This window comes from Tachyglossus aculeatus, chromosome 4 (genome assembly GCF_015852505.1).
Source record: "Tachyglossus aculeatus isolate mTacAcu1 chromosome 4, mTacAcu1.pri, whole genome shotgun sequence".
NCBI classification, from domain to species: domain Eukaryota; kingdom Metazoa; phylum Chordata; class Mammalia; order Monotremata; family Tachyglossidae; genus Tachyglossus; species Tachyglossus aculeatus.
The window spans coordinates 9,948,296-9,960,569 of NC_052069.1; the positions used below are offsets into that span (position 1 = coordinate 9,948,296).

Consider the following 12,274-nt stretch of genomic DNA (forward strand, 5'->3'; position numbering starts at 1 on the left):
GAGTCATTCGTTCGTTCAATTGTATTTATTGAGCGCTAACTGTGTGCAGAGCACTGTACTAAGCGCTTGGGAGGTACAAGTCGGCCGCATATAGAGACGGTCCCTACCCAACAACGGGCTCACAGTCTAGAAAGGGGAGACAGACAACAACACAAAACATATTAACAAAATAAAATAAATAATTCACGGAAAGCCTTGGCCAAATATGAAAAGAGATTCATTCATTCAATTGTAGTTATTGAGCGCTTACTGTGTGCAGAGCACTGTACTGAGCGCTTGGGAGGTACAAATCGGTCGCATATAGAGATGGTCCCTACCCAACAACGGGCTCACAGTCTAGAAAGGGGAGACAGACAACAAAACAAAACATATTAACAAAATAAAATAAATAATTCATGGAAAGCCTTGGCCAAATATGAAAAGAGATTCATTCATTCAATTGTAGTTATTGAGCGCTTACTGTGTGCAGAGCACTGTACTGAGCGCTTGGGAGGTACAAGTCAGTCGCACATAGAGACGGTCCCTACCCAACAACGGGCTCACAGTCTAGAAAGGGGAGACAGACAATAAAACAAAACATATTAACAAAATAAAATGAATAATTCATGGAAAGCCTTGGCCAAATATGAAAAGAGATTCATTCATTCATTCAATTGTAGTTATTGAGCGCTTACTGTGTGCAGAGCACTGTACTAAGCGCTTGGGAGGTACAAATCGGTCGCATATAGAGACGGTCCCTACCCAACAACGGGCTCACACTCTAGAAGGGGGAGACGGACAACAAAAGAAAGCATCTGGAGAGGTGTCAAGTCGTCAGAACAAAGAGAATGAAAGGTAAATGCACATCATTAACAAAATGAATAGAATAGCAAATGTGTACAAGTAAAATAAATACAGTAAAAAATCTGTACAAACGTATATACGGGTGCTGTGGGGAGGGAAAGGAGGTAGGGCGGAGGGATGGGGAAGAGGAGAGAAAAAAAGGGGGCTCAGTCTGGGAAGGCCTCCTGGAGGAGGTGAGCTCTCAGTAGGGCTTTGAAGGGCTCACAGTCTAGAAGGGGGAGATAGACAGCAAAACAAAACATGTGGACAGGTGTCAAGTCGTCAGAACAAACAGAATTAAAGGTAAATGCACATCTTTAACAAAATGAATAGTAAATGTGTACGAGTAAAATAAATACAGTAATAAATCTGGACAAATATATATACAGGTGCTGTGGGGAGGGGAAGGAGGTAGGGCGGGGTGGTGATGGGGAGGAGGAGAGGAAAAAGTGGGCTCAGTCTGGGAAGGCCTCCAGGAGGAGGTGAGCTCTCAGTAGGGCTTTGAAGGGAGGAAGAGAGTGAGCTTTGCGGATGTGCGGAGGGAGGGCACTCCGGGCCAGGGGAAGGACGTGGGCCGGGGGTCGACGGCGGGTCCTGAATATATATATATATGTTTGTACATATTTATTACTCTATTTATTTATTTATTTATTTTACTTGTACATATCTATTCTATTTATTTTATTTTGTTAGTATGTTTGGTTTTGTTCTCTGTCTCCCCCTTCTAGACTGTGAGCCCACTGTTGGGTAGGGACCGCCTCTGTATGTTGCCAACTTGTGCTTCCCAAGCGTTTAGTGCAGTGCTCTGCACACAGTAAGCGCTCAATAAATACGACTGATTGACTGATTGATTGATGGGACAGACAAGAACGAGGCACAGTGAAGAGGTTAGCAGCGGCAGAAGAGCGGAGGGTGCAGGCTGGGTTGGAGATGGAGAGAAGGGAGGTGAGGTAGGAGGGGGCGAGGGGATGGACAGCCTTGAAGCCGAGAGTGAGAAGTTTTTGCTTGATGCGTAGGTGTGAAAACAGTGGGAAGACTTTCTATTTCCACTGCATTTCGGCCAAAGACCCTCAGGGATCTAACACCAAATGATGATGATGACGATGATGGCAGTTGTTGAGCGCTTCCTATGTGTCGGGCACTGTACTAAGCAAGCAAATACAAGCAAATGGGGTTGGAGCGCTTCCAATGTGTCGGGCACTGTACTAAGCAAGCAAATACGAGCAAACGGGGTTGGACACAGTCCCTGTCCCATGTGGGGCTCACAGTCTCAATCCCCATTTTACAGATGAGGTCACTGTACAGTCACTTCTCCCAAATAACTACGTACTTCTCTCAATGGGGATTGAGACTGTGAGCCCTATGAGGGGCAGGGATTGTGCCCAATCTAATTTCCTTGTACCAACTAAGTAGAGAGCTGGGCACATAGTAAGTGCTTAATAACACAATTATCATTATCATTATTATTATTATTACACAGTGTGAACTCTAGACTGGGAGCTCGACGTATAACTCGGTTATACTGTACTCTCCCAAGCGCTTACTACAGTGCTCTGCACATAGCAAGTGCTCAATAAATGCGATAGGGCAGGATATGATCAGTGCTTGGATCAGTGTGGCAGCAGTTTGGATGGAGAGGAGGGGGCAGATTCCAGCGATGGTGTGAAGGTAGAACGGACAGGATTTGGGACAGATTAAATATGTGGGTTGAATGAGAGGAATCAATCAATTAATCAATCATATCTATTGAACACTTGCTGTGGGCAGAACACTGTACTAAGAGCTAGGGAGAGTACAATGTCTTAATTACGGTACTTGTTAAAGTGCTTTCTACATGCCAAGCACTGTTCTAAGCGGTTAATTAGGTTGGACACAGTCCCTGTCCCACATGGGGCTCAGATTCTCAATCCCCATTTTACAGATGAGGTAACTGAGGCACAGAGAAGTGAAGTGACTTGACCAAGGTCACACAGCAGACAAGTGGCGGAGCTGGGATTAGAATCCATGACCTTCTGACTCCCAAGCCCGTGGGTTTTGCACTAGGCCATGCTGCTTCTCAATGTAACAATAAACAGATTCCTGAAAGTGTCGGCCAACTCTGTTGTATTCTAGTCTCCTAAGCACTTAGTACAGTGCTCTGCACAAAGTAAGCACCCAATAAACACCACTGATTGATGGCTTTATCATTATTATTACCGCTAATAATTATTATTATTGTATTATATATTATTATTATTATATTTGTTAATTGCTTCCTATGAACCAGGCACTGTTATAAGCACTGGGCTAGATACAAGTTAATCAAGTTGGACACAGCCCCTGTCCCACGTGGGGCTCCCAGTCTTAATCCCCATTTTACAGAGGAGGTAACTGAGGCCCAGAGAATTGAAGTGACTTGCTCAAAGTCTCACACAGCTGACAGAGTGGCAGAGCTGGGATTAGAACCCAGGTCCACCGATTCCCAGGCCCAGGCTCTTTCCACCAGAGCTTTCTTTGTAGTAACAGCAGTACTTCTTGAATGCCACTTTGTGAGGCACACTGTACTAGAAAGCCCCAAACCAAAAAGTGACACACTTCCCACCCTTGAGGAGTAAGCAGACTCTCGGGGGAGATAACAATAATAATAATAATAATGATGGCATTTATTAAGCGCTTACTATGTGCAAAGCACTGTTCTAAGTGCTGGGGAGGTTACAAGGTGATCAGATTGCCCCACGGGGGGCTCCCAGTCTTAATCCCCATTTTACAGATGAGGGAACTGAGGCCCAGAGAAGTGAAGTGACTTGCCCAAAGTCACACAGCTGACAATTGGCGGAGCCGGGATTTGAACCCCTGACCTCTGACTCCAAAGCCCGGGCTCTTTCCACGGAGCCACGCTGCGTAAAAAACTCTACAACTCCAGTAGTTGAAATAAATAACTGGGCACATTGAAGAGAACGTGGTTCGGGCCCTGACCGTCACTGGGCTGCTGTTGGACCTCAGACAAGTCTCAGCCTCTCGGGGCCTCAGTTTTCTCGGCTGTAAAATGGGGGGAGGATGCCCGTCCTCCCTGCTTCTTAGATCAGGAGCCTCGTGTGGGACAAAGAACGGGGCCTGTCTGATTTTCCTGTCATCGCTCGTTGTGGGCAGGGAACGCGTCACGACGGTTGCTGTTGTAGTGTACTCCCCGAAGTGCTTAGTACAGTGCTTTGGACCCAGTAAGCGATGAATTAATCACGTGGGTGCTTGACACTTGGTTAGTGCTTGATAAATCCCGTACTTTTCGGAGGAGCCGGCTGTAAGGCCTGACTTTTATGGGAACCGGGTGAGACAATAATAATAATAATAATGTTGGCATTTGTTAAGCGCTTACTATGTGCAAAGCACTGTTCTAAGCGCTGGGGGGGGTAACAAAGTGATCAGGTTGTCCCACGTGGGGCTCACAGTCTTAATCCCCATTTTACAGATGAGGGAACTGAGGCTCAGAGAAGTTAAGTGACTTGCCCAAGGTCACACAGCAGACTGTGAGCCCACTGGTGGGTAGGGACTGTCTCTATATGTTGCCAATTTGTACTTCCCAAGCGCTTAGTACGGTGCCCTGCACTCAGTAAGCGCTCAGTAAATACGACTGATGATGTGGCGGAGCCGGAATTCGAACCCATGACCTCTGACTCCAAAGCCTGTGCTCTTTCCACTGAGCCACGCTGCTTCACTTGTCAGCTGTGTGACTTTGGGCGAGTCGCTTCACTTCTCTGGGCTTCAATTATCTCATCTGTAGACTGGGGATGAAGACTGTGAGCCCCACATGATTACCTTGTATCTCCCCCAGTGCTTGGCACATAGTAAGTGCTTAACAAATACCATCATTATTATTCCTGTCTGCTGTGTGACCTTGGGCAAGTCACTTCCCTTCTGTGGGCTTCAGCTCCCTCCCCTGTAAAATGGGAATGAAGACGGTGAGCCCCATGCGGGCCAGGGATTGTGACCAACCCCATTTGCTTATATCCACCCCGGCACTTAGTACAGTGCCTGGCACGGAGGAAGCGCTTAACAAATACCATAATTATTATCACTAATAATAATAATAATAATGATGATGGCATTTATTAAGCGCTTACTATGTGCAAAGCACTGTTCTAAGCGCTGGGGTAGTTACAAGGTGATCAGGTTGTCCCACGGGGGGCTCACAGTCTTAACTGGTTGATAAGGATGTGGAGCGCCATGCTCCTGTAATCACCGATTGCCAAGGATGTCTGAGGGGAAGAACAGACATCACAGTCCCCCACCAGATTGTGACCTCGCTGTGGGCCAAACGCTTAGTACAGTGCTCTGCACACAGTAAGCGCTCAATAAATACGATTGATGACGATGGGCAGGAATGTGTCTGTTTGTGGCTCTACTGTACTCTCCCAAGTGCTTAGTACAGTGCTTTGCATGCAGTTGGCGCTCAAAAAATATGATTAAATGAATGAATGAATGGAGAATACCCCTGTCCATTTAGAGTCTCTACGTGCGCCATTCTGTTCCCTCATTATTATTATTAACAATAATAATAATAATAATAATGGTATTTATTAAGCGCTTACTATGTGCAAAGCACTGTTCTAAGTGCTGGGGTAGAGACAAGGTAATCAAGTTGTCCCACGTGCGGTTCACAGACTTAATCCCCAATTTCCAGATGAGGTAACTGAGGCACAGAGAAGTGAAGTGACTTGCCCAAAGTCACACAGCTGACAAGTGGCGGAGCTGGGATTTGAACCCATGACCTCTGACTCCGAAGCCCAGGCTCTTTCCACTGAGCCACGCTGCTTCTCTAATAATAATAATAATAATAACAATAATAATAACAATAGTTCTTGTTAGTGCTTACTATGTGCCGAGCACTGTTCTAAGCGCTGGGGAAGATACAAGGTAATCAGGCTGGACAGAGTCTCTGCTCCACACAGAATTCACGGTCTTAATCATCATTTTACAAATGAGGTCACTGAGGCCCAGAGAATAACAATAACAATAATGGTATTTGTTTAAGAGTTTACGATGTGATGAGCACTGTTTAGACTGTGAGCCCACAGTTGGGTAGGGACCGTCCCTATATGTTGCCAACTTGTACTTCCCAAGCGCTTAGTACAGTGCTCTGCACACAGTAAGCGCTCAATAAATACAATTGATTGATTCACTGATTGACTGATTGATTGTTCTAAGCGCTGGGGTAGATACAAGGTAATCAGGTTGTCCCACATGGGGCTCACAATCTTCATCCCCATTTTACAGATGAGGGAACTGTGGCAAAGGGAATCAATCAATCAATCGTATTTATTGAGTGCTTACTATGTGCAGAGCACTGTACTAAGCGCTTGGGAAGTACAAACTGGCATCAGTACAAAGGGAAGCGAAGTGACCTGCCCAAAGTCACACCGCTGACAAGTGGCAGAGGCGGGATTAGAACCCACAACCTTGGACTCCCCAGCCCGGGCTCTTTCCACTAAGCCACGCCGCTTCTCTGAATTGAAGTGACTTTACCAGGGCCACACAGCAGACAAGCAGTGGAGCTGGGATGAGAAGCCAAATCCTTGCGACTCCGAGTCCCGGGCTCTCCCATCGGCTCCTCCCGCCGTCAGCTCAGCGGCCTATTTTTTCTCAGCCGGGAATTCACCTTGAGCCACTTGTGCGAGTCGCCCGCAGCCTCGCCGAGGACAGTCTCTCGTTCTTCTTCCTGGGCCGCCGTCAGCTCTTCCATGGCTGCGGTGCGGTCGGCCAGATGTTTCCCGACTACGTCCTTCCCTCGCAGATCGAACTCTGGAAGACCACGGTGGGAGATCCAATCAATCAATCAATCAATCAATCGTATTTATTGAGTGCTTACTGTGTGCAGAGCACTGTACTAAGCGCTTGGGAAGTACAAGTTGGCAACATATAGAGACGGTCCCTACCCAACAGTGGGCTCACAGTCTACTCACGCAAATTCGTGAAGCGTTCCATATTTTTTCCGCTCCTCTGCCGCTAATCTCCTCACCATACCTCGTTCTCGCCTGTCCCGCCATCGACCCCCGGCCCACATCATCCCCCGGGCCTGGAATGTCCCCAATCCCTCTGCCCATCCGCCAAGCTCGCTCTCTTCCTCCCTTCAAATCCCTACTGAGAGCTCACCTCCTCCAGGAGGCCTTCCCAAACTGAGCCCCTTCCTTCCTCTCCCCCTCGTCCCCCTCTCCATCCCCCCATCTTACCTCCTTCCCTTCCCCACAGCACCTGTATATATGTATATATGGTTGTACATATTTTATTACTCTATTTATTTATTTATTTATTTTACTTGTACATATCTATTCCATTTATTTTATTTTGTTAGTATGTTTGGTTTTGTTCTCTGTCTCCCCCTTTTAGACTGTGAGCCCACTGTTGGGTAGGGACTGTCTCTAGATGTTGCCAACTTGGACTTCCCAAGCGCTTAGTACAGTGCTCTGCACACAGTAAGCGCTCAAGAAATATGATTGAACACTGCGCTTAGAACACTGCTTTGCACATAGTAACCACTTAATAAAATGTCACCACTATTAAATGACTTGCCCAAGGCCATACAGGAGGGCTAATGGCAGAGCCAGGATTAAGAATTTAGTCTCCTGCCTCCCAGGCTCCTGGTCTTTCCACTAGGCCACAATGCTTATAATGATGATGATAATAGTAATAACAATATTAATGTCACTTGTTAAGTGCTTACTATGTGCCAAGCACTGTAATAATAATAACTGTGGCATCTGTAAAGTGCTTACTGTGTTCCAGGCACTGTACTAAGCGCTGGGGTGGATACAAGCAAATCGGGTTGACATAGCCCCTGTCCCACATGGGGTTCACAGTCTCAATCCCCATTTTCCAGATGAGGTAACTGACGCCCAGAGAAGTGAAGTGACTTGCCCAAAGTCCCACAGCAGACAGGTGGTAGGGCCAGGATTAGAACCCATGACCTTCTGAGTCCCAGGCCAGTGCTCTATCCACACTACGCCATGCTACTTCCCTGTACAGAGAAACAGCATGGCTCGGTGGCAAGAGCCCGGGCTTTGGAGCGAGACGTCGTGGATTCAAATCCCAGCTCTGGCAACTGTCAGCTGTGTGACTTTGGGCAAGTCACATAACTTCTCTGAGCCTCAGTGACCTCAACTTTAAAATGGGGATGAAGACTGTGAGCCCCCCGCGGGACAACCTGATCACCTTGTAACCTCCCCAGCGCTTAGAACAGTGCTTTGCACATAGTAAGCGCTTAATAAATGCCATCGTTATTATTATTATTACTGTGCTCTGGAGAAGAAACAAAATCATCAGGTCCCACATGGGACTCACAGCCTAAGTAGGAGGGAAAAAACAGGTACTGAATCCCCAGTCTGCAGATCAGGGAGCTGAGTGAGACAAGGAGAAGTGAAATGACTTGCCCAGGGTCTACAAAGAAGGCCTGGGGGTGGGAAGGCGATGGCAGTAAAATGAGGACAGAGACGATGAGAGATAGAGAAAGGCTCACAGACAAACACAAAGTGAGATACAGAGGGAATGTGTCTATCAACTCTGCTATAGTGCACTCTCCCAAGCGCTAACTACAGTGCTCTGCACAAAGTTGGCACTCAGTAACAATAAAGATGATATCAATCAATCAATCAATCGTATTTATTAAGCGCTTACTGTGTGCAGAGCCCTGTACAAAGCGCTTGGGAAGTACAAGTTGGCAACATATAGAGACAGTCCCTACCCAACAGTGGGCTCACAGTCTAGAAGGGGGAGACAGAGAACAAAACCACACATATTAACAAAATAAAATAAATAGAATAGATATGTACAGGTAAAATAAATAGAGTAACAAATATGTACAAACATATAAACATATATACAGGTGCTGTGGGGAAGGGAAGGAGGTAAGACGGTGGGGATGGACAGGGGGACGAGGGGGAGAGGAAGGAGGGGGCTCAGTGTGGGAAGGCCTCCTGGAGGAGGTGAGCTCTCAGCAGGGCCTTGAAGGGAGGAAGAGAGCTAGCTTGGCGGAGGGGCAGAGGGAGGGCATTCCAGGTCCAGGGGATAACGTGGGCCGGGGGTCGACGGCGGGACAGGAGAGAACGAGACACGGTGAGGAGATTAGCGGCGGAGGAGCGGAGGGTGCGGGCTGGGCTGGAGAAGGAGAGAAGGGAGGGGAGGTAGGAGGGGGCGAGGGGATGGATGGACAGCCTTGAAGCCCAGGGTGAGGAGTTTCTGCCTGATGCGCAGATTGATTGGTAGCCACTGGAGATTTTTGAGGAGGGGAGTAACATGCCCAGAGCGTTTCTGGACAAAGACAATCCGGGCAGCGGCATGAAGTATGGATTGAAGTGGGGAGAGACACGAGGATGGGAGATCAGAGAGGAGGCTGATGATATCTGTTAAGCACTTACTATGTGCCAGGCAGTGTACTGACTGACTGATCCCACTTCTAGACTGTGAGCCCACTGTTGGGTAGGGACCGTCTCTATATGTTGCCAACATGTACTTCCCAAGCACTTAGTACAGTGCTCTGCACACAGTAAGCGCTCAATAAATACAATTGAATGAATGATCCAGAAAGAGGAACACAGAGCGAGGCAGGGGTGCCCGCTGGCCTAATAACAATAACGATGGCATTTATTAAGTGTTTACCATGTGCAAAGCACTGTTCTAAGTGCTGGGGAGGTTACAAGGTGATCAGGTTGTCCCACGGGGGGCTCACAGTCTTAATCCCCATTTTACAGATGAGGGAACTGAGGCACAGAGAAGTTAAGTGACTTGCCCAAAGTCACACAGCTGACAATTGGTGGAGCAGGGATTTGAACCCATGACCTCTGACTCCAAAGCCCGGGCTCCTTCCACTGAGCCAAGCTGCTTTTTCACAGCACATCAACACTCCCCACCCTCATCTGGATGCTTTCCCCCTTGGACGGTGACAGGAGCAGAGGGACAGAGAGCGACCCCGGAGGTTTCTCTGACGGGAACAGAATGACAGAGGCCGGCACCAGGGTTCCTTCCTTCCTTCCTTTGTATTTATTGAGCGCTTACTGTGTGCAGAGCACTGTACTAAGCACTTGGGAAGTACAAGTTGGCAACATAACTCAGGGTTTTCAGGGTTCCTCTGAAAGGAGCGGAGGGACAGAGGCCGGCCCTGGAGGGTCCTCTGAGAGGAGTACAGGGATACAGAGCAGCCCCGGAGGTTCCTCTGATAGGAGCGGCGGGATCGAGGGCGGCCCTGAAGGTTCATTCATTCATTCAATCAATTGTATTTATTGAGCGCTTACTGTGTGCAGAGCACTGTTCTAAGCACTTGGGAAGTACAAGTTGGCAACATATAGAGACGGTCCCTACCCAACAGCGGGCTCACAGTCTAGAAGGGGGAGACAGACAACAAAACTCAACATATTAACAAAATAAAATAAATCGAATGAATATGTACAAATAAACTAAATAAATAGAGTAATAAATACGTACAAACATATATACATATATACAGGTGCTGTGGGGAGGGGAAGGAGGAAGGCCGGGAGGGACGGAGAGGGGGAGGAGGGGGAGAGGAAAGAAGGGGCTCAGTCTTGGAAGCCCTCTTGGAAGAGGTGAGCTCTCAGTAGGGCTTTGAAGGGAGGAAGAGAGCTAGCTTGGCGGATGGGCAGAGGGAGGGCATTCCAGGCCGGGGGAGGACGTGGGCCAGGGGTAGACGGCGGGACAGGCGAGAATGATTATTAAAATGATTATTAAAATTATTATTTTAGTAATAATGATGGCATGTTTTAAGCGCTTACTATGTGCAAGGCACTATTCTAAGTGCTGGGGAGGTTACAAGGTGATTGGGTTGTCCCACGGGGGGCTCACAGTCTTAATTCCCATTTTAAAGATAAGGGAACTGAGGCCCAGAGAGGTGCAGTGGCCTGCCCAAAGTCACACAGCTGACAACTGGCGGAGCCTCTAAGAGGAGTGATGGTACTGAGAGTGGCCCTGGAGGTTCCTCTGACAGGAGCGGACGGACAGAGAGCAGTCCTGAAGGTTCCTCTAATAAGAGTGATGGCACTGAGAGCGACCCTGGAGGTTCCTGTGAAAGGAGCAGAGGGACAGTGAGCTACCCTGGAGGTTCCTGTGAAAGGAAGGGTGGGACAGAGAGCGGCCCCAGGGGTTCCTCTGCCAGGAGCAGAGGGACAGCGAGGGGCCCTGGAGGTTCCTCTGACAGGAAAAGAAGAACAGAGAGCGGCCGCGGAGGTCCCTTTGACCACAGCAGAGAGACAGAGGCCGGCCCTGGAGCTTCCACTGAAAGGAGTGTTGGTACTGACAGTGGACCCGGTGTTGCTCTGCCAGGAACGGAAGGACAGAGAGCGGCCCTGGAGGTTCCTTTGACAGGAGTGGAAGGACAGAAAGGGGCTCTGCCAGGAACAGAAAGACAGAGAGCGGCCCTGGAGGTTCCTCTGACAGGAGTGGAAGGACAGAAAGCGGTCCGGGAGATTCCTCTCACAGCAGCAGCAGGACAGAGCAAGGCCCCGGAGGTTCCTCTGACAGGAGCGGAAGGACAGAGAGTGGCCCTGGAGGTTGCTCTGCCAGGAACAGAAGGACAGAGGGCGGCCCTGGAGATTCCTCTGACAGGAGTGGAAGGACAGAAAGCGGTCCGGGAGACTCCTCTGACAGGAGTAGCAGGACAGAGCGAGGCCCCGGAGGTTCCTCTGACAGGAGCGGAAGGACAGAGAATGGCCCTGGAGGTTCCTCTGACAGGAGTGGAAGGACAGAGGGCGGCCCTGGAGGTTCCTCTGACAGGAGTGGAAGGACAGAAAGCAGTCCGGGAGACTCCTCTGACAGGAGTAGCAGGACAGAGCGAGGCCCCGGAGGTTCCTCTGACAGGAGCGGAAGGACAGAGTGGCCCTGGAGGTTGCTCTGCCAGGAACAGAAGGACAGAGGGCGGCCCTGGAGATTCCTCTGACAGGAGTGGAAGGACAGAAAGCGGTCCGGGAGACTCCTCTGACAGGAGTGGAAGGACAGAAAGCAGTCCGGGAGATTCCTCTGACAGGAGTAGCAGGACAGAGCGAAGCCCTGGAGGTTCCTCTGACAGGAGTGGAAGGAGAGAAAGCGGTCCAGGAGATTCCTCTGACAGGAGTAGCAGGACAGAGCGAGGCCCCGGAGGTTCCTCTGACAGGAGTGGAAGGACAGAGGGCGGCCCTGGAGGTTCCTCTGACAGGAGTGGAAGGACAGAAAGCGGTCCGGGAGATTCTTCTCACAGGAGCAGCAGGACAGAGCGAGGCCCCGGAGGTTCCTCTGACAGGAGCGGAAGGACAGAGAGGGGCCCTGGAGGTGGCTCTGCCAGGAACAGGACAGAAAGCGGTCCGGGAGATTCCTCTGACAGGAGTAGCAGGACAGAGCGAGGCTCCGGAGGTTCCTCTGACAGGAGTAGCAGGACAGAGCGAGGCCCCGGAGGGTCCTCTGACAGGAGCGGAAGGACAGAGAGCGGCCCTGGAGGTTG

At 49.4% G+C, this 12,274-nt stretch overlaps 1 protein-coding gene across 1 annotated transcript in view; it reads right to left on the reverse strand.

The window, feature by feature from the left end:
* Positions 1-12,274, reverse strand: part of EVC (EvC ciliary complex subunit 1) — a 101,976-nt gene that overhangs the window by 53,919 nt on the left and 35,783 nt on the right. Inside the window, exon 10 of the mRNA XM_038744852.1 lies at positions 6,455-6,597. Coding sequence (XP_038600780.1) covers positions 6,455-6,597 — 143 coding nt within the window. The remainder of the gene's footprint in view (positions 1-6,454; positions 6,598-12,274) is intronic.